The 24,461-nt window shown below is 42.8% G+C and overlaps 3 protein-coding genes across 4 annotated transcripts in view; 2 read left to right on the top strand and 1 right to left on the bottom strand.

Annotated features, from left to right (window-relative positions):
* Nucleotides 1-7: 7 nt before the first annotated feature.
* Nucleotides 8-2,929, bottom strand: LOC114476707 (uncharacterized). The gene is made up of 5 exons (XM_028468558.1): nt 2,763-2,929; nt 2,467-2,593; nt 676-887; nt 377-602; nt 8-303 (listed from the first exon to the last, which is right to left on the bottom strand). Exons 1-5 carry the CDS (start codon nt 2,790-2,792, stop codon nt 182-184), a joined length of 717 nt encoding a protein of 238 aa, XP_028324359.1. The 5' UTR covers nt 2,793-2,929; the 3' UTR covers nt 8-181.
* prkn (parkin RBR E3 ubiquitin protein ligase) lies at nt 2,584-10,441 on the top strand. Of its 2 annotated transcripts, XM_028468541.1 has the most exons (12): nt 2,584-3,092; nt 3,291-3,470; nt 4,199-4,362; nt 4,847-4,976; nt 8,413-8,528; nt 8,595-8,678; nt 8,756-8,871; nt 8,954-9,090; nt 9,563-9,624; nt 9,758-9,991; nt 10,049-10,157; nt 10,228-10,441. In XM_028468541.1, exons 2-12 carry the CDS (start codon nt 3,464-3,466, stop codon nt 10,329-10,331), a joined length of 1,263 nt encoding a protein of 420 aa, XP_028324342.1. In that variant the 5' UTR covers nt 2,584-3,092; nt 3,291-3,463; the 3' UTR covers nt 10,332-10,441. The 2 variants fall into 2 exon arrangements, with proteins under 2 accessions (XP_028324342.1, XP_028324341.1); XM_028468540.1 differs by having other exon boundaries at nt 2,585-3,092; nt 8,413-8,678.
* Nucleotides 10,442-10,686: 245 nt separating this feature from the next.
* The window catches only part of ubr2 (ubiquitin protein ligase E3 component n-recognin 2), a 21,792-nt gene continuing 8,017 nt past the window's right edge, over nt 10,687-24,461 (top strand). Inside the window, exons 1-26 of the mRNA XM_028468501.1 lie at nt 10,687-10,817; nt 13,012-13,292; nt 13,380-13,458; nt 13,962-14,075; nt 14,150-14,280; nt 14,375-14,513; nt 14,589-14,651; nt 19,597-19,717; nt 19,803-19,910; nt 19,977-20,065; nt 20,466-20,564; nt 20,635-20,798; nt 20,873-20,972; nt 21,040-21,168; nt 21,388-21,571; nt 21,653-21,714; nt 21,778-21,888; nt 21,983-22,048; nt 22,142-22,258; nt 23,318-23,378; nt 23,555-23,679; nt 23,789-23,841; nt 23,910-24,012; nt 24,070-24,118; nt 24,187-24,341; nt 24,403-24,461. The exon at nt 24,403-24,461 is cut by the window's right edge and continues 44 nt beyond it. Of these exons, the coding sequence (XP_028324302.1) occupies nt 10,737-10,817; nt 13,012-13,292; nt 13,380-13,458; nt 13,962-14,075; nt 14,150-14,280; nt 14,375-14,513; nt 14,589-14,651; nt 19,597-19,717; nt 19,803-19,910; nt 19,977-20,065; nt 20,466-20,564; nt 20,635-20,798; nt 20,873-20,972; nt 21,040-21,168; nt 21,388-21,571; nt 21,653-21,714; nt 21,778-21,888; nt 21,983-22,048; nt 22,142-22,258; nt 23,318-23,378; nt 23,555-23,679; nt 23,789-23,841; nt 23,910-24,012; nt 24,070-24,118; nt 24,187-24,341; nt 24,403-24,461 (2,843 nt within the window). The 5' untranslated portion in view covers nt 10,687-10,736. The remainder of the gene's footprint in view (nt 10,818-13,011; nt 13,293-13,379; nt 13,459-13,961; nt 14,076-14,149; nt 14,281-14,374; nt 14,514-14,588; nt 14,652-19,596; nt 19,718-19,802; nt 19,911-19,976; nt 20,066-20,465; nt 20,565-20,634; nt 20,799-20,872; nt 20,973-21,039; nt 21,169-21,387; nt 21,572-21,652; nt 21,715-21,777; nt 21,889-21,982; nt 22,049-22,141; nt 22,259-23,317; nt 23,379-23,554; nt 23,680-23,788; nt 23,842-23,909; nt 24,013-24,069; nt 24,119-24,186; nt 24,342-24,402) is intronic.

The following is a 24,461-nucleotide window of genomic DNA, read 5'->3' on the forward strand; positions in this document are numbered from 1 at the left end:
GCACCGCTGCATTTATTCACACTTTTATTTTGAAATACAGAGAGAAAGACATTTACACACACGTAAAATGACACTGATAATATTTAAAAAACATCACATGTATCTTCCCTGAATGTAACTGTTTGTCCTTTTATTTTGAAGTTTGGTTGCTATGGTAACAGAATCAGTCCATCATTGGTATTTAGACGAAGCGCTGGCTCTGATTAGCTCGACGGGAGTGGAAGCGGATCTCTGACAGTTTAGAGTTTATACAGGAACCAATCAAACCTCGTTTGGCCAACGGGAACCGGGCCAGGATGGCGTCTGGAGGTCAAAGGTCATAGCAGGTCAGAGATCAGAGCAGGTGAGAGAAGGTCAAAGATTAAAGGTCACTCACTGAAGATGGCGTTGGTTTTGTGAGGGTCGAGGGCATTTCTCTGCTGCTGGAAAGCCGAGCGTCGACTCCGCCCACCTCGCAGGTTACTGTTCATCAGGGTGTCCATATCAAACACGCCCAGCAGCAGGAGGCGGGCCATTGCCGTGGGAGACGGCACCTCATTGGCCGCCTGCCAGGAGCGGGCGTCGCACAGCACGCCTGAACCAGGAAACACCTCCACCAGCACCTGCAGGAGGGGCGGAGTCACAGCTCGGGTCACCTTGGCTTTAGCCACGCCCCCTCAGGTTAATTTCACTCACCTGGTTCATGTCCGCCTGACTGTTAAGCGCCGCCTCCTCTTCCCATAGTGGGCCCTCCTCCTTCACCTCAGGGCTGTACTCGACACCTCTTGCTGCCATGGAAACAGCCGGCTGCCTGTTGCCGAGGCCGCTGTCCGTCACCATGGTGATGGGATGCTGTCCATTGACATGGTCCAACGTTTGCCACATGCTGGACAGAAGCCCAGGGATTTCTGGGAAATGTATGAAAAAAAAAACAATCAAACTTTATCAACACACACACACACACACCTCAGGACAGTCACCACCATTGAACATGTTATTATCATAAAAACAAAGTAACTCATTCAGTTCCAGCCATTTTTGAGCATTTTGACTGATTTTAAAGACCCACAGAATATTTTCTATGACTACCTGAAATCTGACACCAGATTCTGAAAGACAGAAGTCTCTACTTTCATAAAAAAAGAATTTATTTCTGGCTCGTTTCATTATTTTGTAATCAGCTGTTGAATAGAGCAAGTTTTACACAAATCTTAAGTTTCAGAGCAAAAAAAAAGCCTTTTTCTATTAAAAAAACCCTGTCAGTGACTTTAAAGCTATTTTTTTTTTTTTGCTTTAGTGACAACTAACATCTGAACATTGTTTCCTTGTATATATATATATTTTAAAACACAGACCAGGCTTTTAATGATAAAATTATTATTATTTATCTGGGTCAGTTGAATGTATTTCTTACTGTATTTTGGCGTTCCTCCAACTTTATCTCCCGTCAGTCTGCACACACGTAACTTCCTCTTCCTCCCCGACGTGCAGAGTGTCACTGCTTACCCCGTTTTTTTTTATGCCACACTATCCATGAGTTCCACACATGCTCTGGTTGAGTGTGCGCTGCTGGGAATGTCAACCCTCGTACGTAGCGCCATTTCCTGTCTTGTAAACTCCTTTCCTCTCTCCCTCTGAGCTCTGCTGAGCATGGATGATCGCTCATCCAAAGGTGCTGCTACCTCCTACATGTCACCTATTATTTTGCTATCTGGCTCACAGGTGGGGGGTATTTTGTTTCAAAAAATTGTTGACATTTTTGTATAAGAAAATGTGTTTATTCGTTATAAATAAGCCCTTGATAATGAAACATTGACATGTTCTCTAGCGCCACCATCAGGACAAACTTTTACATTCAAATTAATTTATCTTGAATAGTTCAAAGGTATCAACTCTGCCTGTGTCGGGATGTAAGGTCTCACACGCACACACACACATACACACACACACACACACACACAGACAGAGAGAAGGGTGTGTGTGACACACAGCATGGGGTCAAACTGACTCCAGAGGAACACCAACCTGGAGAATATGTGTTTAGCACATTGATAAATATTATGATTATTTTATATCTAATCAATTCTACCCATGATATTATGCAAAGTAAACCAAAGTCAAATATTGTTTGTTTATTGACAAACATTGATTGGGGTCAAATTGACCCCATGGATAACAGGAGGGTTAAATGGTATAAAATGAGGTTGAGATTAAAGGATTGGAAGGTGAAACTAGAGCATGTGATACACAAAGTCACCAGCAGGAGGTGATGGAGAACCAACTCAAACAGACAATCATAGGGATTTATCAATTTTTCAAACTGATCTAGAAATCAGTTTATTGATCCGGATCATCCTTAAAATCCAATCACTTGATCCTGATCTAATTTCACATATTTCCTTTAAGTTAGCGTTAGTTTTAGAGTCAGACTGTTTACAGATAAATAAGAGAAGGCACATGGGAATATGAAATGTGGGCGGGGCTTACCGTGGACCAGCATGCTCTGCAGCCGTTGGTTCTCCGCTGTAAGCTCCGCCCTCTCTCTCTCCAGCTCCTCCACTCGTAAACGCAAGAAATGAAGTTCAGCGGTTTGGTCACATGACTCCAGCTTCACCTGCACGAGGAGGAGAGGACACGCCTACCTTCAGACCTAACGCTTCAACACTTTAATTATTATTATTATTATTATTATTAATAATAATAGTATTAATAAGACAACATCTGGTCACACACACACATGAATGTGTATGTGTTTAAATGTGTGTGCGTTGGTCGCTGCTTACCGTCCCCGTGCCGGTGCTGGGCGCGTGCATGATGTGACGGTGTGTGTGTGTGTGTGTGTGTGTGTGTGTGTGTGTGTGTGTGCTGCTGGGAGTCCCATCAGCACAAAGAGAAAACACTAGTTTATTTACAATTCAGATTCAACACTCACTTCCGCTGACGTCATTGCGCTACGGAAGAACTGCTACTCCCAGAGGGCACCACGGCTCTCTGACGTCGACAAAGAGAGGGAGTTGCGACAACGGAAGTTCGAAATGGATTGAAATAGTTCCGGAAGTTATTGACGGGCAATTCAGATCCATTGATTCCGAGTGACATAACTGAGATTTTAGGTAATTAGTCATCAATAACTGCATTGATTTACAATATTTATACAGTACACCGTCATGCTAGTAATGTATTATTAATTAATAATTACTTATGCACACATTAATGGGTTTAGATATGATGATCATGATAATAATATCCTAGATGATTATTTAAACGTCTTACTGTTCAAAAGTGCATCACATCTGTCTACTCCGCTTTAGCTCGAGCTGGCTGCAACAGTCTACTGATCACTTCCGGGTAATATTGTGACGCTCCATGAGCCGCCATTACTGTAAAAAAACAACAAAAAACCGAACCATTGGAGTGAACGGAGATGTCGCAACTTTATCTCTTTACGGCTCTGGTCAACACATGAAGGACGAAGGAGACAACAATGATAGGTGTGTGTGTGTGTGTGTGTGTGTGTGTGTGTGTGTGTGTGTGTGTGTGTGTGTGTGTGTGTGTGTGTGTGTGTGTGTGTGTGTGTGTGTCAGTGTCTGACTGTATCTCTGATTGTGTGTGTGTGTCAGAACACATTAGTCCAGTTTTAAAGTCTTTACACTGGCTCCCAGTCAGCCTCAGAGGAGACTGTAAAGTTCTGCTGCTGGTTATAAATGTGTGAATGGGTTTGGTCCAGAATACATCAGTGAGATGTTAGTCAGGTATGAACCCAGCAGGTCTCTGAGATCTATGGACACAGGTCAGATAGTGGAGCCCAGAGCTCACAGTAACCATGGTGATGCTGTGTTTAGTTGTTATGCTGCAAAGAAGTGGAACAAACTGCAGCAGAGCTGAAGTCAGCATCACATGTGAACATTTTTAAATCAAAGTTAAAGACACTTTTTTTCTCTACTGTATATGATTGAGAGAGAGATTTATGGTCATGTTGATGATTTTACTGATGATTTTAAATGTTCTTATTGATTTTAAACAATTGAATGTTTTATCATGTAAAGCACATTGAGTTGCCTTGAGTATGAAATGCGCTATACAAATACATTTGCCTTGCCTGTGTGTGTGTGTGTATATATGGTGTGTCAGTGTCTGACTATCTCTGATTGTGTGTGTGTGTGTAGTGTTTGTGTCAGTGTCTGACTGTATCTCTGATTGTGTGTGTGTGTGTGTGTAGTGTTTGTGCGTTACAACCAGGGGCCGTGTGTACCAGTGGAGCTGCAGGAGGAGGATTGTGTGTCTGATCTGAAGGAGGTGGTGGGGGTGCAGCAGGGCGTGGAGGCGGAGCTTCTCAGGGTGCTGTTCAATGGGAGGGAGCTGCACAGCACGGCCACACTGCAGGTACCCTCACCTGGTTACCATGGAGATGTTCACACTAACACACCTTTATCATCATGGGCATCCCTACATTTAGCTTCCATTAACAACAACAATAATTATAATGTTATCAATAGTTTATTAACAATATTAATAATAATATTAATAATAACTCCAAACCTGCTCTTTAACAGTCTGATCAATAATACTGATCATCATTCCCACTCTGTAACCTACTCTATGGTTATTAATGATATAAACGTGCTCCAACATGCCCACATTTATAGAAGCACCTTCATAAAATGATCAGTGATGATTATTGATCACCCAACCCAACATTACTGTCACATTTCATAAAGATCAGTTATGATCACAGATATTTCACCAATGATGAGAGAAATTTTTATATTTTTAAATCTGATCCAGAATTCCATTTCGGTTGTTTTCATACACACACACACACACACACTAATCTTTCCCTATGTGTGTGTGTGTTGTTCTTCCTCAGAGCTGTGAGCTCCCAGAGCAGAGCACGGTCCACGTCCTTCATCACCCATCCTCCTCATCATCATCATCATCATCATCATCATCAGTGAGCAGAAATCAGCCTGAGCTCAGCTCATCATCAGCACAGGAAGGTCAGTGTGTGTGTTGTTTATATTTATTTATTTATTTATTTAATATAGGGACAGTTGATATTGTTATACATTCTTGTAAATATGCCAGAATTAGTCTAAATGCTATTTTTCAACCGTATTCCCTGGACAGTTGTTATGTATTATGATAAAGAGAATAAAATTACAATTATACAAATAACACAATGCGATAAAATACAACACAGTAAAATGTTAAAAAAATCAGCACTCTCAATAACACAAACTAAACATGACAGACATTATGACAAGACTGTTACAGAGTCAACAACAGACAGGTAGAAAACAAGCCAGCAGGGGGCAGCAGCACGTGATCAGCTCTGATTTTTTTTAACTGTATTTTAACTGAATTATATGTATTGATATTTCTAATTGTTATGGGCAAGGCAAATTTATTTGTATAGCGCATTTCATACTCAAGGCAACTCAATGTGCTTTACATGATAAAACATTCAATTGTTTAAAATCATCAGTAAAATCAATTAAAATCATCAGTAAAATCATCATGACATCATCATCATGACCATAAATCTCTCTCAATCATACACAGTAGAGAAAATAGTTCCTTTAACTTTGATTTAAAAATGTTCACATGTGATGCTGACTTCAGCTCTGCTGCAGTTTGTTCCACTTCTTTGCAGCATAACAACTAAACACAGCATCACCATGGTTACTGTGAGCTCTGGGCTCCACTATCTGACCTGTGTCCATAGATCTCAGAGACCTGCTGGGTTCATACCTGACTAACATCTCACTGATGTATGGGCTGAGATTCCATTCATGGGCAGCTCAGACAGAAAATATGATTTGACCACAGAGGTGTTATCTCAGAGGGATGATGATGATGATGATGATTCAATTAATTTCATTTCAATTCAATTCAACTTTATTTATATAGTGTAAAATACAACAAAAAGTCATCTCAAAACACTGATCAAAATATAAAGTCCATAGTGAGAAAGAAAAAGCCCAACAAGATCCACGTGAACAAACATTTAGTGACAGTGGGAAGAAAAAACTTCCTCTTTTTATAGGAATAAATCTCCATTAGAACCAGGTTCAGAGGTGGAGAACATCTGGTTCTACTGGTTGTTGTTAGTGAACAGAAGGACAAACAGAATAGGATAGACCATCAGAATGTTCTAGACTAGTTGAGTCGTGAACCGATGATCAGTACATTTGAGATGATGATGATGATGATGATGATGATGATGATGTCACCTCTTGCTGCTCCTCTGGTTCTCCTGAGTTCTGTGGTTCTAATGTAAATGAACTGAGTGGTGCTGATGACAAATCATAGATTATTTTATTGATGAATCAAAGATAAAAGTATTTGACCATGTTTTCCTAACTGAGTAAATGATGTTTCTGTAATGGTGGACAGTGATGATATGAGTGGTTGTTATGGTACGTTTGTACAGGGACTGGATGGGTTTGAAAGTTGTGATATTAGCATGTGAGCAGACACTTACATATGAAAACATCATTGATACATGTACCTGCTCATGTTTGCTGCTTGTATTGACATTTGGTGGCAGATGTGTCTGAAGTTGCTGAGGCTAAATACGACTTCTGATTATTATAATATGTGGTTTGAATGACACCAAGATATTTATACTGGTTTCCAGTCTGCAGCTGCTCACATGACACCACAACACCAGGCTCAATAATACCACTAGTGTGAGACTTTCTGAAAAACATTGACACTGTTTTTGCTGTATTTACCAGTAGAAGGAGGTCTTCAGTCATGCTGTGATGTGAACCATGGTGTGGGGGCGAAGCACTGCTGCCATGAACATATGCTGTGTGTCGTCTGCATACATTTGCACAGAGTAATGTAATGTAAAGAGAGAATGATAAAGGCCCCAGGATTGACCCTTGAGGTACCCCAGTTGAGACAGGTAGGGTTAGCATTAGCAGCTTTGCACACAGAGCGATCATTCAGATATGACTGAATCATTTATAATGTTAATGGAAAAAATGAAGTTATGTAATTCAGTCAGCAGGATGTTGTGATTTACTGTATCAAATGCTTTTCATAGCTCAAGAAAGACGCCACCCACAACCCTCAGATGTTCTCCATAAAGGAGGAGGAGACAGTTGTAAAGCTAAATGACATCAGGTGTAGAGCAAAGGAGGAGGTGTTGAGGTGTTCAATTATTTGATTTGAGACCGACTTTTCAGAAACTTTGGACATTATGGGAAATATACCTGTAGGTCTGTAATTAAATGGTAAATGGTTAAAATGGACATGATTTATATAGAGCTTTATCACCACTGTAACAGTCTCAAAGTGCTTTACATATCAGCTCATTCACCCAATCACTCTCACATTCACACACCAGTGGGACAGGACTGACATGCAAGGCACTAGTCGACCACTGGGAGCAACTTAGGGTTCAGTGTCTTGCCCAAGGACACTTCGACACATAGTCAGGTACTGGGATCGAACCCCCAACCTCTCGATCAGAAGACGACCCACTACCACCTGAGCCACGGTCGCCAAAGACTGAGGGTCAGCATTTTAAATATTAGGACAACAGCAGATTTCCACATTCCCTGTGACAAAGAAAGGCTGATTATCTTGCGATGGGTCGTGTGAGTGATGTACGTCGTTCTTTAAGACACTCATTAACCTGAGAACAGGTTTCATCCACAGAGGAAGTGATACTATTTGAAGTTTCTGGTGCAAAACAACTTGTGATATTAGTCACAGAATCTACAAAATACTGTCTGGGCCACTTCTCCTGGGTCATATATTACATTTCAGAGCTTTCTGTACTCTGGGATGGTCACCTGTAAGCTTTTTAATCTGATATCTGATATCATATCATTGAGCTTTTTCCATTTGCCCTCACTGTTACTGACAGAAAGACGTTAGCCTTAGTATGTTAGCATGTTAAAACCACGCTTAGCATGTGTAGATTTGGTTTTATTTGCTCCTTTTAGGACACGATCTCTCTCCTTCACAAGTTTTCATATGTCTTAAGTTTATCCATGGAACTATATTTTTTTGCTGTTTTTTAATCTTTTTCACAGTCCACAAAGTTGAATATGTCATCTCAACATGTTTCTTACACTGCAGCTACAAATGTTTGGTCATTATTTTTAGGAATAGGAATGAACCCATCATAAGACCTAAAGCATTTTTGATTCAGCAGGATTAAGATAAAGCAGTTAACATATTAAATATGAAATGACTACGATTCTTTCTGGTTTATTACAGAACTATAGATCTATGTGTGTCCACGTAGAGTTTGTTATACTAGTAGACCCTTTGATGATTTGCTTAAGATCAAACTTGTCTGTGATTTGCTTTAGTTTCTGGTATTGATGTTGAAGTCTCCAGGTGTGTCTATGTGTTTACAGTTGTGTGTGTGTGTGTTTAAAGGCGTGTGTGTGTGTGTGTGTGTGTTTACAGGTGTGTGTCCATGCAGCTCCTTCTTCGTCTTCTGTAAACGATGCTCTTCAATCCAACGCGGGAAGCTTCGTGTTTGTTGTAAAGGATGTAAACACACAACACTCACACTCAGCAGGGTGAGACACACACACACACACACACACACACACACCTGTAAACTCTCTGTGTGTGTGTGTGTCCAGGAACCATCCTGTTGGGATGACGTTCTGATTCCAGGGCGGATCAACGGAAGCTGTCAATCAAACACATGTCAGAGCACTGAAGCAGTAAGGGGCGGGGCCAAGGACACACAGTGACCAATGGGAGAGAAGGAGGGTTAACCTGTGTGTGTATGTGTGTGTAGGAGTTCTACATGAAGTGTGCGGTCCATCCTACTACAGAGGATGATCGTTCTGTAGCTCTGAACCTGATCAGAACAAACTACAGGAACAATCAGTGTATCGCCTGCAGTGACATCACGTAACACACACACACACACACACACACACACACACACACACACACAGATGGTGTGTATTAATAAATGATATAACGTCTACAGGGATGTGGTCCTGGTCTTTCCGTGCTCAGATGGTCATGTGATCTGTTTGGACTGTTTCCATGGTTACTGTCAGACTCGACTCAATGACAGACAGTTTGTTCATCAGCCGGACATCGGATACACTCTGCCCTGTGCAGGTAGGAGTGTGTGTGTGTGTGTGACCCCAGGGTTCTCTTTAGTGCTGTTAAACGTTGGGGCCACTACGTTGTCATTTTGCTTTTTCTGTTGTTTTTTCCTTTTTTAATGTGTAACGTGGTAATTATTGTTGCATCTGATTAACCCAGAAACTCATACAACATATACATATATATATATATATATATATATATACATATGCATGAGTATCTATAACTACATTTATCATCTTCATCTATTAAACTATGAACTTTAGGCTTTAAATTAAGGCTGAAACAAAGATTAGAAAACAACAACAAGCCTTTTGTTTTACTTCACAGAATTTGGCCCTCAGACAGTTTTACATTTCAAAATGTTCTGGGGTGGGATGAGCCCAGAGCGGTGGGGCTCGCTCATGCTCCTCGTCATCCCCCCAGGCTGTGAAACAATCCTGGTGAGAACCCTGTGTGTGATCATGTGACCCTGTGTTCACAGTGGGCTGCAGTGATTCTCTGATCAAAGAGATTCATCATTTCCGTATCCTTGGAGACGAGCAGGTACACACACACACACACACACACACACACACACACACACACACACACACACACACACACACACACACACACAGAGCTAAAACATCTGAGTGTTATTTGTTGTTTCTAAGCCTGTGATTGGTACGTTTCTCAGTATGGGCGGTACCTACAGTACGGGGCGGAGGAATGCCTGCTGTCCATTGGTGGAGTGCTGTGTCCATCCCCCGGCTGTGGGGCGGGGCTCCTCCCCCGTGAGGAGGGGCGTAGAGTGGAGTGTGAGCGTCCTCTGGGCTGTGGCTTCATCTTCTGTCAACAATGCAGCGAGGCCTTCCACCAGGGGGCGTGTCATACTGCACAGGCCCCACCCACAGGGCGCCCTGTGACCCAGGTAACATAAACATCATCACTGACACCTGTGAGCACCTGTAAACCCTCCTCTCCTCAGGGCTCTGTGGGGGTGTCCCTCAGGGGGAGGGGCGACGTTGCGTCTTTGCGTCTGATGGAGGAGTCGACCAAACGCTGTCCTCAGTGCAGCGTGCCCACTGAGAGGAATGGTACATCAGCATTGATCATCAATCGTTGGTAATCACTGGTTGGTAAAGTGAGGTGTGTGGCCCCCTGCAGGCGGCTGCATGCACATGCAGTGTTCCCGCTGTGGGGCGGACTGGTGCTGGGTCTGTGGTGTGCCCTGGAACAGAGACTGCATGGGGAACCACTGGTTTGGATGAACGGCTCCTCCTCCTTCACAATAAGACATGGTTGTCGTGGAAACCAGCCGGATGCCAAGAATTGTTGTTTTATTGGTTGTAAATAAATAAATCTTATATTAAAACCCTGACTTAGTGTGATCCTAATGTATGACACTAAGGCTGTGTCTGAAGAGACCATTCTATGGACAATCAGACACACTAACATTTCCTTTTTTGTGTTTCTTTTCCTCGGTTTAAAGACAATTCAAACGCTCTTTTATCATGGCCTCCACTTTAACACTTCCGGGGTTAAAGAACAGTGGATAGGAAAGGAGGTAGGAGGGGCTATTCGGACCCAGGCTGTTATATGATAAACAAAGTCCCACCCCTAGGCCCCGCCCTCACAGGTTATTTCCGGATCAGGTTGTTCCCAGAGAATCAAAGATGGCGGATCAGTCGGACAGAAACGCTCCGTCCTCATTAAACGCTGAGTTTCTGACTTTCTCCGCTAAAGACACCGCCTCGGTAAGACCTCAGCTCAGCCCGGCCCCGGATCTCCTTGTCCGCCTCCAGGTCATCTGTTTGTGGGTTAATGTGAGGGTTAGCTAATGCTAAAGCTAATGGAGCTGTCAGTCAGCCGTGTGTGTGTGTGTGTGTGTGTGTGTGTGTGTGTGTGTGTGTGTGTGTGTGTGTGTGTGTGTGTGTGTGTGTGTGTGTGTGTGTGTGTGTGTGTGTGTGTGCGCGCGTGTGCGTGTGAGCTAGCAGTAGGACTGGGTGATATGGACCAAAAGTCATATCTCGATATACAATATTAATCTAAATATTGTAATTAAAATAAAGTCTGAGCACAAAGACATTTCTGGGTTAAATTTGCTGATGCTAAATGCCACACACACATTTATTAACAAACAGTTGCACAGTAATGTGACCCTTTTGCTTTTTCCTCCTCTAAGGGACAGCATGTGTGAGTGAGTTGTGTCGCGTGGATGATTAGATGAAGGTCTGTGTTAGAGCACACTCAGTGATCATCTAACTGTTCTGAGAAGTAGTGAAAGTAGCGACTCCTAAAACCAGTATTTTAAATCAAAATAAGCTATAAATGTATTTATTTTTTGATATAGGTGATATTGTAATTTTCGCTATCACCAAAATAGAAAACTTGATGTTTCCTGAATCTGGATGTGTCGCCCAGCCCTAGTTAGCAGGTGATGCTAGTGAAATCTCATTAGCTGCTATTTACAGATGTTCTCCTTCACTCTGTATTTATTTGAACTTAGAGTTTGAACACATAGATCATAAATGATAGAACAATCTCACCATAATCCAATGTAAATATCTTCCTCTACATGTAACAGACTAAGTAGTGATCATGTTATCCTGTGACTAAATGAATGCAGAGCTTCATCTGAAGTGTTTTTAATGTGTTAAATTGATTCTCTCTCACACTCACACACACACACACAGGTTTATCTGATGGTGCATTAGCTGAACTGGTAATTTGTTTACCTGAGGTGTGTTCCATAAAGGAAGGTTAACAAACTGAGTCTATCCATAAACTCTAGGTCAACATATCCAGCGATGATAAACTCTGTATCTGATTCCATTACAGCTGGTATGAAGTGGGTTAATCAAACTTGAGTATGTAAACCTTGGGTTACTGACGTGCACACGCATGATAAAAAGCCATCATCAATGGATCAAAGATGACTCGAGCTGTCATGGCAACCATACGGAAAATAGTGATTTATTCACCCTGATGGTGAAATAAGCTGGTGTTTGATGAATATGATCCTGTTCTAAAGGTGTGTTCAGTCTTCAGTGATTATAGTGATTAAATCACCTGTAATTAATAACACTTTATGATCACATCATCACTTTATCTCTTCAGTGACGTGACGAGTGGTGAATAATAATAATAAAATGTGTCTGAGGAGACGTGTCAGCATCATAGGATGTCTGCATAGAGAGTCCTCCTGTTACACTGGATATAAACACAGTGACTGATGCTTCATATCTAATCATTTATATTGATTTTAATGTAATATTGTCACCAAAGTCATCTATATGTTCAAAAAATGTCATTCAAAAAAAACTGAAGCGGAACGCAAACCCACTACCCATCGCCTTCAAGAGCAGCGTCACAATTCACTGTGACATCATCACTTCAAAGATGTATGACAACAATTGATCCTTAAAAGTGTATTAATTTAAATGATCATCTCCTCCTTTATATTATCTACAGGTTTGTATTCAGTGAACTTTACTACAGACGTCAGTAGATGTTTTAATGTAGATCAACCTCTCAGTGGTTGTCACTAAATGATCTACATCTACAATGTTAGAAAGAAAATTATCGTTATCACAAAAAACTAAAACATAAATCAACATTAGTAATGATGTGAACACGTCTGTGGTGTGTGATGTCACTAATGTGTTTCAGAGAAAAGTGTTAAAGTTCATTAAAGTGTTCAGGTGGGCGGAGCCAGGTAGAAACCCAGGGTTTCTTTGATAAAACCTGTCAGTGACCAGGTTTAGTTCATGGACAATGGTTACCATGGTAACATACTGTTCATAGATGAACATACCTCACGTTTAGGAATGAGATACTCAGAGTTTGACCATAACCTAGTTTATGGAATACCACTCTGGTGACACATGGCAAGGCCAGAGGGTAAAGGGGCGTGGCTTACTGACCCTCATAATGGGTGTGCTCCCTCAGAGATGGCTGGCAGCAGACGACCTGCAGCAGGAGGTGTACCGTCACCTGGCTTCATACGTACCCAGGATCCTCAACATGGGGCCCACGGGGGGCGTGATAGAAGAGCAGAGGGAACAGCAGAGGGAGGAGCTAGCCTGTCAGCTGATCCTCATCGCTCCTCTGGAGTGGCTGCTGCTGGGGGAGGAGCCAGCCAATGGGCTGGCTCGGCTCCAGGAGAACAACCAACCATCACCGCTATGTGGTCACGTGTTCAAGGTGGGAGAGCCCACCTACTCCTGCAGGTAACACACACACACACACACACTGTTATGATGGACGTGTGGCGCTGAGGCTGTTACTGGAACGACTGATGTGTGTGTGTTTTACAGGGAGTGTGCGGCTGACCCCACCTGTGTTCTGTGCATGCAGTGTTTCCTGGGCAGCGTTCACAAAGAGCATCGATACAGGGTGAACACACACACACACACACACACACACGTATGATCCTATAATTTCCACTTTAACAGAATGGACCAATCAGAACTAAATCCACTGAGTGTAGAACCTTGTTCATTAATTATATCATTAATTTGCACCTTTTATTCATTTTCCCTTACAACCTCCTTGTTTACTGTGTGTGTGTATAATTATTATTATTAGTGCTGTTTTTATTGATTATTATGCTACTCATTGCCTTTCTAATTACCCCTCGTGATAATTAGTTTTTCTGATTCTGAAATGAACAGAAGTGAATGAAACGCCGTCAACATGAGGTAAAGGACGTTTATTATGGGGAAATGTTTTCGGCTCTTTATTATTATTATTTATTGTTTCCTCACAGGAGTTAACATCCAGTATTTTCTGAAAAGAAATAATAAATTATTGCTAAAAAAAACGGAAGTTGATCAAATCATTGTGGAAAACATGTCATTTGGGGAAAAAAAAGTGTGTGTGTGTGTGTGTGTGTGTAGATGACCACCTCTGGAGGCGGGGGCTTCTGTGACTGTGGAGACGCTGAGGCGTGGAAGAATGGTCCTTACTGTCACAAACACACTCCTGTAGAGAGCAGCAGGGACGCTGAGGAGGTGTGTGTGTGTGTGTGTGTGTGTGTCCCTTTGTCAGTGTGTGTCCTTACCCTGTCCGTTCCCCCTCTCTCCAGGATCCCGTGTCCCAGCTGGACCCTGAGATGGTGTCCCGTAGCTTAAGGATCTTCTCCATCATGCTGCAGTACGCTGTTGACCTGCTGACCTCAGAGCAGGAAGAACACCTGCCTGGAGGGCTGGAGCCACTGTACGCACACACACACACACACACACACACACACACACACACACACACACACACACACACACACAGAGTCATTGTTGTGTGTGTGTGTGTGCAGGGAGAAGGGGGACAGTTACTACTGCATGCTGTTTAATGATGAGATGCACACCTATGAGCAGGTGATCTACACGCTGCAGAAAGCTGTCAACTGCACTCAGAAGGAGGCAGTTAGCTTTGCTACCACTGTAGACAGAGACGTGAGTACCACACACACACACACGCACGCACTGGAGTCACATGACCTGATCACGTTTCTCTGTGTGTGTGTGCAGGGGAGGAAGTCGGTCCGATATGGAGACTTCCAGTTCTGTGAACAGGCAAAGTGTGTCATCGTGGTGAGTGAGACCTCCAGTAAATATATTCCATTGTGTATAAGTGAGACCTCAGGGGTCGAATTACACTTTGGACCTGAAAAACCAAACACTGACAACACATGGATATGCTGCTAGAAATGATTCATAAAGATCTACACATTAAAAATAAATATCATTGGCACCACAATAGCCTCATAATGAGGTCTATAATTATATGTCAGCTTAAAGCACGCTACCCTCTAAACACGTAACATTGTTCCATCCATGCAAGAAGTCTATGTTTATAAATTAGAAATGCAACAAAATAGACTAAACACATTTCATTTCATAACACAAGTGTAAACTGTAAATGACTTTGATCATATTTATTGATGTATTGGTGTGTTTCCACTGGCGGTATTGGCTCTGTAGGAGGTCCAGATCTTTGCATCTAACGGACTAGAACTGTTTGATTTGCCTAAATCTAAGATTTCCTGGTGGTCATAAACTATTTTAACTATGCTGCAACTTTGATGTGAAATTATTAGAAGTGACTGAGTTATCTGCTGATACGGTATATATCTGTTACTAATGCGAGCCTCTGCAGCCTTTTCCTACCATTTATTATTTTTGACCCAAAACCACTCGCGGAACAAATCAGAGCCGGGCTGGGGGCGGGGCAAATGACCGAGCCCTTTAAACTTAAATAATAAAGCTCATACACACGCCCACAACATCAGGGCGTACACGCTATGACATCACAGAGAGTGACTGTCATTATGAAGTCCATCAAACAAACATGAAATATAACAAAACAATAGAACAACAAAAACATCAGATGGTCACTAACACACGTTAAAAACATCTCAGCACCACAGATAGCGAGCGTTTTATTTTGACATCCACTTGAACTATTTCACCTCAGAGCCTGTATCAGTAGATGTAAAGTTTATTAAACGAACACAGTGACCCACATGTTCACTAACACTATTTAATATGAACTACTATAGACTGTAAAGTTCTGCTGCTGGTTATAAATGTGTGAATGGGTTTGGTCCAGAATACATCAGTGAGATGTTAGTCAGGTATGAACCCAGCAGGTCTCTCAGATCTATGGACACAGGTCAGATAGTGGAGCCCAGAGCTCACAGTAACCATGGTGATGCTGTGTTTAGTTGTTATGCTGCAAAGAAGTGGAACAAACTGAAGTCAGCATCACATGTGAACATTTTTAAATCAAAGTTAAAGCAACTTTTTTTCTCTTCTGTGTATGATTGATAGAGAGATTTATGGTCATGTTGATGATGTCATGATGATTTTACTGATGATTTTAATTAATTTTACTGATGATTTTAATTGATTTTACTGATGATTTTAATTAATTTTACTGATGATTTTAATTAATTTTACTGATGATTTTAAATGTTCTTATTGATTTTAAACAATTGAATGTTTTATCATGTAAAGCACATTGAGTTGCCTTGAGTATGAAATGCGCTATATAAATACATTTGCCTTGCCTAGACATATTCACCACTATATGAAGCCTTACGCTCTGTGAACTCATCCATGATGATCTATGTTTATTGTCTTTGTTCTGTCATTCTCTATAGACATAAGTCCATCAGTCTCTCCTGTCCCACTGTGCTCCTCATATGGTTTTTATGTTTTAACTTAGAGAATGAGTGGAACACGTGACTGACGTGGACACACACATTCTGTGCAGAAACCATTGTTTACATATGTGACACATGAAAAATGTAAAAATATCAATGAATGAACCACTGTTAAAGCTCATAAATAGTTTATAATATGTAGAAAGTTTATCACCTGAGGACGCAGACGCTTATTTAATGAAACTCACTTTAAATACAGGTGAATGATTGTGGGATAAAGGCAGCGTTCCTGAAAACTAGTGGTTATCAGATGTTTAATGATCAGATATTTAAATATATCTGATAGAAAAAGCCAGTGTATAAACCATAGAAAAGCTAAAAACATGAAGTCTCTAGATGTTTATAACTGTTATGAACAGACAGGTAGGCGGGGCTACTGTACTCCTGTTAACGAGTGTTTTCGTGTATTTCAGCATATTCTGATCAGTTTCAATAGATGAGTTTCCATCTCTACATGAAGTCTCCTCCTCACTGCTCCACGTCTGCATATCAGTTCATTTACAGATTCTTATGGTGACTTTTTACTGTATCCAGACTGAGATAACGCTCTGTCTGTTCCCATCACCTCAGCAGTTCTCTGCACGTGCATGCACCTAATTTAGTATGTATACATCACATAAAATGACTCTATATAACCTGTATAAATCTGTATGATGGTGATGTCTATACTCTGGGTGCCTCTGTGCACAAGTCATGGAGGCCCCGCCTTCACCAGCTCCCCTGAACCGTGGTAGAGATCCACCCGTCTCCCTTAAGTCCTACTTCCTATCCTGGCCGGGGGCGTGCCACCCTCCCAGCCCCCCCCCATAGCTCTGCCCCTGCCCAAAACCAAATCAAAATAACAAATACAGTGTTACTGTACGTGAGCTGTATGGTTCAGTTTGGTTCCACCACACGAGGCACTACTTTTTCTTTTGCTCATAATGTTCAACGTTAATAAAAGTTATCCAAGCAAAAGGTTCTCACACATTATCCTGCAGTTAATGAGAAAAGTGTCATTTACTGCTGCACTATATTGACTGCACATTGAGACAAATACATTGTTGAGCTTGATTTTCAACCAATGAGCATTGAGAATGTTAGTAGGTCACAGCCGAACTCAAGGCAATATTACTACACACATGTAAACATGGAGTGAAAGCAATGCAGCTTCACCTGATTGCGGCGATCAACACCTATAAAGTGTATTCTTCATGTTGGAAAAGATGGTGTTAAAGGTCTGCAGCCTTTCACCAAAGTCTGATGGAAAAAATCAAGCAGTGAGAAATAATGGCTCAAAACGTCAAACACTACGGAGATAGCTATTGCTAATCAACATGTTGGACAAACCGGTCTCCACGATTGACGTTCTGCCTAAAAGCAGGTATGTTTACTCACTTTTATATATTAAGTTATTTATTACAAATGTGCAAATAGTACAAGGCTTCCTGATTGCTTTTTAACAAATTATTAGTACAACATAATACAGAAATGACATTGACATGTAGCTTGTTAGCTCTCACCCCTTGGTCTAAATAAAACATTCACGTTGTCTACCTCTCATCACCATGCCACATCAATCAATAAATAATAATCACCAATAATCATTAATACCCATTATATTTTTATTTCTTGTCCTGTTAAGTTCAGAGTGTTTAAGAATTACAGTCCACAAGTTTTATTAAACGTGAAGTTATTTAGATATGTTGAAGTAAAACCACAGATTTGTTTGCTTTGTTGTTGTAATCTGTGCTTTAACATTTATATTTTATATTCATTTAAAGTTTAAATAAATCTGAAATGGTTTATTATGAAACAGATTGATTTATTGCTTGTGTTCATTGAAAAATACATGATAATACACAAAAAATGGCATTAAATCACAATATTGAGGAAAAAAAATGCAATTAAATAATTTTCCAAAATGGTTCAGTTCTAATTCTGACATGTTAATGTGTTCATTGTGACGAGATTTACCTATTAATGAGTATTTTTTTTGTCCTCCACAGTCCATCACATGGACGTCATGAACATCTTTATCTGGACACGCCCCTCATGCACTGTGGAGGAAGCTGTACGTCTGACCACATGGTTATAGCCGTGGCTCCACCCATTTTAGCTTTTTTTATTATGATAAACCTAAGGAAATAGGTTGTATATTTTTTTTATTTATTTTTTGCCCTGGTGTTTGTTTACTGTTAAGCTGAAGTTTTGAAAAATAATTTTGAATAAAATTTTGAGGAATAACTGACGCTTGTTTATTTTAAGGTCTTTCATATTTTGCAACACACTATTAATATAGTTGTTTACAAACACAAAAGTGTCATTTATTTGATTACTCGATTAATCAATGAAAAATTGAGGAAATACTGGATTACAAATCTATCTGATATCTGCAGCACTAAACGTGTTTCTCACATAACTTTATGCTGATGTGTTGATTTTTCCCATTTATTCATTTAAATCTATGAAAACACAATAATTATAACTCTACACATTTCACAACAAACCTAAATGTCCCTGATGTCACACCTTCAAACACAACCTCATTTAATCATTCATGAAAAAGCTACTGGCCCCTCCCACTTTTCTATAGTAGTCCATGCTTCCTACGGACACTGACATAGTGACAATGTGAGATCAGCTGATTATAGTGTTTCATGTCAATCTGATAGTGAGGACAGTGATAGTGATGTGTATATGATAATAAATATAATATAGGACATATATATGTAATATGAATAAATCTAAATTATATCTTGTCTACAATAATCACTCCTGTGAATATGTACATGTAGTGCAGTTACTGCTCATGTATGCAAATTAACAATTCACCATTAAATGTGTTATTTTGAAAAGTTTTTTAATAAATTATATTTTGGCTTAAATTTATTTGTTATTCAGAAGTTTACTGTTTACTGTTCTTAGATAACAGCTTCAGGTATATCACACATTTCAAACTGCTTTATTTTGTACTTTAAGTGGTTATTTATCATTTTTGGGTTTATTTGATAAACAGGTTTAAAAGTGCAAAATTCCCTATGTTTTCCTTTTTTTCAAAATGGGAACCTTTAGCATCGCTTTTCTCAAAAACTGCAAGATTGTGTACGGAGAACATTTTCCTGAAGAATCTCTACATATTTCTGATGTAAAATATGAAAAAAATTATTAAAATTTGCCGAAGGCGGTGCATATTGGTGAAGACATCGCGGGAAATGCGGCGCAGGAAAAAGCGGCCAGGCAAAGTGGAGCCGATACCGCCAGTGGAAACACGCCATATAGGTTGTATGTTAGTATGTTGTGTCAACATTCTAGTTGTATGTTGTCCTCAGAGGAACACCAGTCGTCAGTCCAAACCTCTGAGGGTGCAGGTGATGCACTCGTCCATCGTGGCTCATCAGTGCTTTGCTCTCAGAGCTCTCAGCTGGTTGGGACACATCATCACATACTCAGGTGGCTCTGCACTACGTTACCCATCATGCACCACTCTGTGTGTGTGTGTTCTGACTGTGACTGTGTGTGTGTGTTGGTGTGTCAGACGGATTGAGGAGGGTCCTGTGTCAGGTGGGTCTGCAGAGACGCTCAGAAGAAGAAGATTCATCCCTGATCGACAAACTGATGCTCAATGACTCCAAGATGTGGAAAGGTGATGCACACACAATTACCAAAAACACACACGCACACACCTCACTGCTAATGTGTGTGTGTTTAGGAGCTAGGAACATCTACCGTCAGCTCCTCATGAACAGTCTCCTCATGGATCTAAAGTACAAGAAAGTCTTTGCCATCCAGTTCGCCAAGGTAACCATCTACATATACATATCTATGTCTATATATACATATCTACGTTTATATACATATCTACATCTATTTATACATATCCAGGGATCTACACATGCTGATGAATAGTTGACTTAACTAACGTACCGTAGTTTTGTATGAAATCAAGATTGACGGTGCGCGCTCTACCCCGCACCCTCACGTCTTCTAGGCTCGCCCCCGTGTGCCCGGACACCTCAGCACTTAACTCCCTGTTTCCTCCTTTTGGATTTTCAAAATAAGGTCACCCTACGCACTCGCACTGATGCGACCAGATGACATTTTCACTCACACACACTGAATAAATTCTCACATATGAGACCAATTCAGTGCTTGTTCAAACGTGTACATTCAGTTGGTGGTGTGTGTGTTTCTCTCTCAGATGTATGAGCGTCTGCAGAGCGACTACGTCAAAGACGACCATGACAGAGAGTTCTCCATCACAGACCTGTCAGTGCAGATGTTCACCGTCCCCTCACTGGTGAGAGAGAGAGCATCATCAGTGATTTCATCAATGACATCATCAATGACATAAGGTGTGTGTGTCTCAGGCCCGCATGCTGATGGTGGAGCAGAACCTGATGAGGACCATCATCAGGACCTTTGTGGAGCATCTCCGTCACAGAGACCTTCAGGGACGCTTCCAGTTCAACCGCTACACGGCCCAGCAGGCCTTCAAGTTCGGACGGGTCCAGAGTCTGATCGGAGACCTGAAGTAAGGTCCTAGTCCATGGTACTACTGGTACGACTGGTCCCAGTGTGACCCCAGCTCTCTCTCTGTGTGTGCAGGTACATCCTGATCAGCCCCCCCTCCCACTGGACCGACCCACTCAGAGTCAAGTTTTTAGAAGGTCTGGATGCATTCCTGGAGCTGCTCAAGTGTATGCAGGTAACCCTGACAACTAGAACCTGGTCCTAGTCCTGGTCCTCAACCCTCCCCCCCCCCCGTGTCTCAGGGCATGGACCCCGTGGTGAGGCAGGTGGGTCAGCACATAGAGATGGAGCCAGAGTGGGAGGCGGCCTTCACCCTCCAGATGAAACTCACACACATCATCACCATGATCCAGGAGTGGTGCTCTACAGATGTAAGGACACACAACTACACACTATACACCCCACACAGTACTACAAACTGCACAATACTTGCTACACACCTTCCACAGGCTCAGAGGTGTGTGTGTGTGTGTGTGTGTGTGTGTGTGTGTGTGTGTGTGTGTGTGTGTGTGTGTGTGTGTGTGTGTGTGTGCGTGTGTGCGCGTGTGCGTGTGTGTGCGCGTGTGTGCGCGTGTGCGCGTGTGAGACAGGAGCGTGTGCTGATCCAGGCCTACAGGAAGTGTCTGAGCTCACTCACTCAGTGTCAGGGCGGGATCTCTGATGGAGAGCAGCCAATCAGCCTCAGTCTGGCTGGACACTGTGTGGAGACGTTTAGATACACTGTGTCTCAGGAGAAGGTGTCCATCCATCTCCCTGTGTGTAGGATGTTAGCAGGTACACACACACACACAGAAGGTGTCCATCCATCTGCCTGTGTGCAGGTACACACACACATTGACTCTCTCTCTCTCTCAGGTCTTCATGTCCTCCTCAGTAGGATGGATGTTGCGTCTCGGTTCCCGGAGCAGCTTCCTCTGGTTGGTCACTCACTGATGATAATGATGATGATGTTGGTTGCTAACGGTTACATCCTCCCTCAGGGTGAGCTCAGCCCCCCCCTGCTGATGGAGCTGCCTCTACGCTGCCTGGTGCTCTGTGCCCAGGTGCATGCTGGGATGTGGAGGAGGAATGGCTTCTCTCTCATCAACCAGGTGTTTAGCTTTGTTTATTGTTTACCGTTGTCTACCTTTGTTTACCTTTAATTGTTGTTTACCTTTGTTTACTGTGTGTTGCTGCTGCTCTCAGATCTACTACTACCACAATGTGAAGTGCAGAGTGGAGATGTTTGACAAGGACATCATAATGCTCCAGGTACAGACACTACAGACAGTGTGAGGTTAAATGTAAAGAACCTCTACTGATGCTTCTCTCTCTCTCCCTCTCTCTCTCTCTGTGTATGTGTAGGCTGCAGCCTCCATGATGGATCCAAACCACTTCCTGATGATGGTTCTGAGTCGTTTTGAGCTTTTTTCTGTCTTCAGCTCCACAGACTTCAGGAGGAGATTCAGAGAGGCCAACAAGGTCAGAACTACTGACTACCAACCGCCACCTAAACCGCCACCTAAACCGCCACCTAGTGACACCTATACTGCCACCTAGTGACACCTATCGCCACCTAGTGACACCTATACCACCACCTAGTGACACCTAAACCGCCTCCTATATCGCTACCTACCGCCACCTAGTGACACCTATACTGCCACCTAGTGACACCTATCGCCACCTAGTGACACCTATACCGCCTCCTAGTGACACCTATACTGCCACCTAGTGACACCTATACCGCCACCTAGTGACACCTATACCGCCACCTAGTGACACCTATCGCCACCTAGTGACACCTATACCGCCTCCTAGTGACACCTATACTGCCACCTAGTGACACCTATACCGCCACCTAGTGACACCTATACCGCCACCTAGTGACACCTATACCGCCTCCTAGTGACACCTATACCGCCACCTAGTGACACCTATCGCCACCTAGTGACACCTATACCACCACCTAGTGACACCTATTGCCACCTAGTGACACCTATACCACCACCTAGTGACACCTAAACCGCCTCCTATATCGCTACCTACCGCCACCTAGTGACACCTATACCGCCACCTATATCGCCACCTACCGCCACCTAGTGACACCTATACTGCCACCTAGTGACACCTATCGCCACCTAGTGACACCTATACCGCCTCCTAGTGACACCTATACCGCCACCTAGTGACACACCTAGTAACCGCCACCATAGTGACACCTATACCGCCCCTAGACCTATACCGCCTCTAGTGACACCTATACCGCACCTAGTGACACCTATACCGCCAACCTAGTGACACCTATACCGCCTCCTAGTGACACCTTATCCGCCACCTAGTGACACCTATCGCCACCTAGTGACACCTATACCACCACCTAGTGACACCTATTGCCACCTAGTGACACCTATACCACCACCTAGTGACACCTGTACCACCACCTAGTGACACCTATACCGCCACCTAGTGACACCTATACCGACACCTATCGACACCTATACCGATACACATCGATGCTCTACTGACGTGTGTGTCCAACAGGACCTGGTCCAGCAGAACACTCTGATCGAGGAGATGCTTCACCTCATCATCATGGTTATCAGTGAGTTTCTGTGTCTCACACTTACAGACACACACAGAGAGACAGAGCTTTTTAATAAAGGTCAAATAAAAGAATTATAATAATGCAGTAATGTCTAACAACAACAGGAACATGATGGACCATAAATGCTGATAATATTATTATAATAACAGATTTGTGTGTGTTTGTGTGTCTAGGTGAGCGGTACACAGCAGGTGTAGGACAGGTGGAGCCTTTAGAAGAAGTCAGAAGAGAAATCATCCACCAGCTGTCCATCAGACCCATGGCTCACAGTGAGCTGGTCAAAGCACTGCCTGAGAACGTACGACACTGTGTGTGTGTGTGTGTGTGTGTAACGGCGTGTGTAACTGTGTGTGTGTGTGTGTAACGGCGTGTGTAACTGTGTGTGTAACTGTGTGTGTGTGTTTCAGGGGAACAAAGAGACGGGTCTGGAAAGAGTCATTGACCGCGTGGCCTCATTCAAGTCAGTCTAACTTTAGTCTGTCCACTCTGTGTGACAGTGTGTAATAGTGTGGTTGTGTGTGTGTACAGGAAGCCAGGTGTTACTGGGCGTGGTCTGTATGAACTTCGTCCTGAGTGGAACAAACACTTCAACCTGTACTTCCACCATTATAGCAGAGCTGACCAGTCCAAGGTATTATAGCACACACCTGTCCTCACTTGTCCTGTCCTCACCTGTCCTGTGTTTCAGGCTGAGGAGGCTCAGAGGAAGCTGAGGAGACAGAATGCAGAGGACACAGGTAAAGCTGCACTCACCTGTGCTGCGGCCTGGTGCTGGTTGTCATGGTAACGGTGTTTGTCTTCTTAGCCCTGCCCCCCCCGGTCCCGCCCCCCCTCTGTCCCATGCTGGCCAGCCTGGTGAACCTGCTGCAGTGTGACGTGCTGCTGGCTGTAGAGGGCGCTGTGCTGCAGTGGGCCGTAGAGCCCAGCGGGGGAGGATGGAGCGAGTCCATGCTGCAGAGGGTGAGAACCTCACTGACCAGGTGACCGCTACCAGGTGACCCTGACCAGGTCCTGTGTGCAGGTACTCCACCTGGTGGGCCTGGCTCTGCTTGAGGAGCAGCAGCAGCTGGAGAGGAGCAG

Source organism: Gouania willdenowi, chromosome 15 (genome assembly GCF_900634775.1).
Source record: "Gouania willdenowi chromosome 15, fGouWil2.1, whole genome shotgun sequence".
NCBI lineage: Eukaryota > Metazoa > Chordata > Actinopteri > Blenniiformes > Gobiesocidae > Gouania > Gouania willdenowi.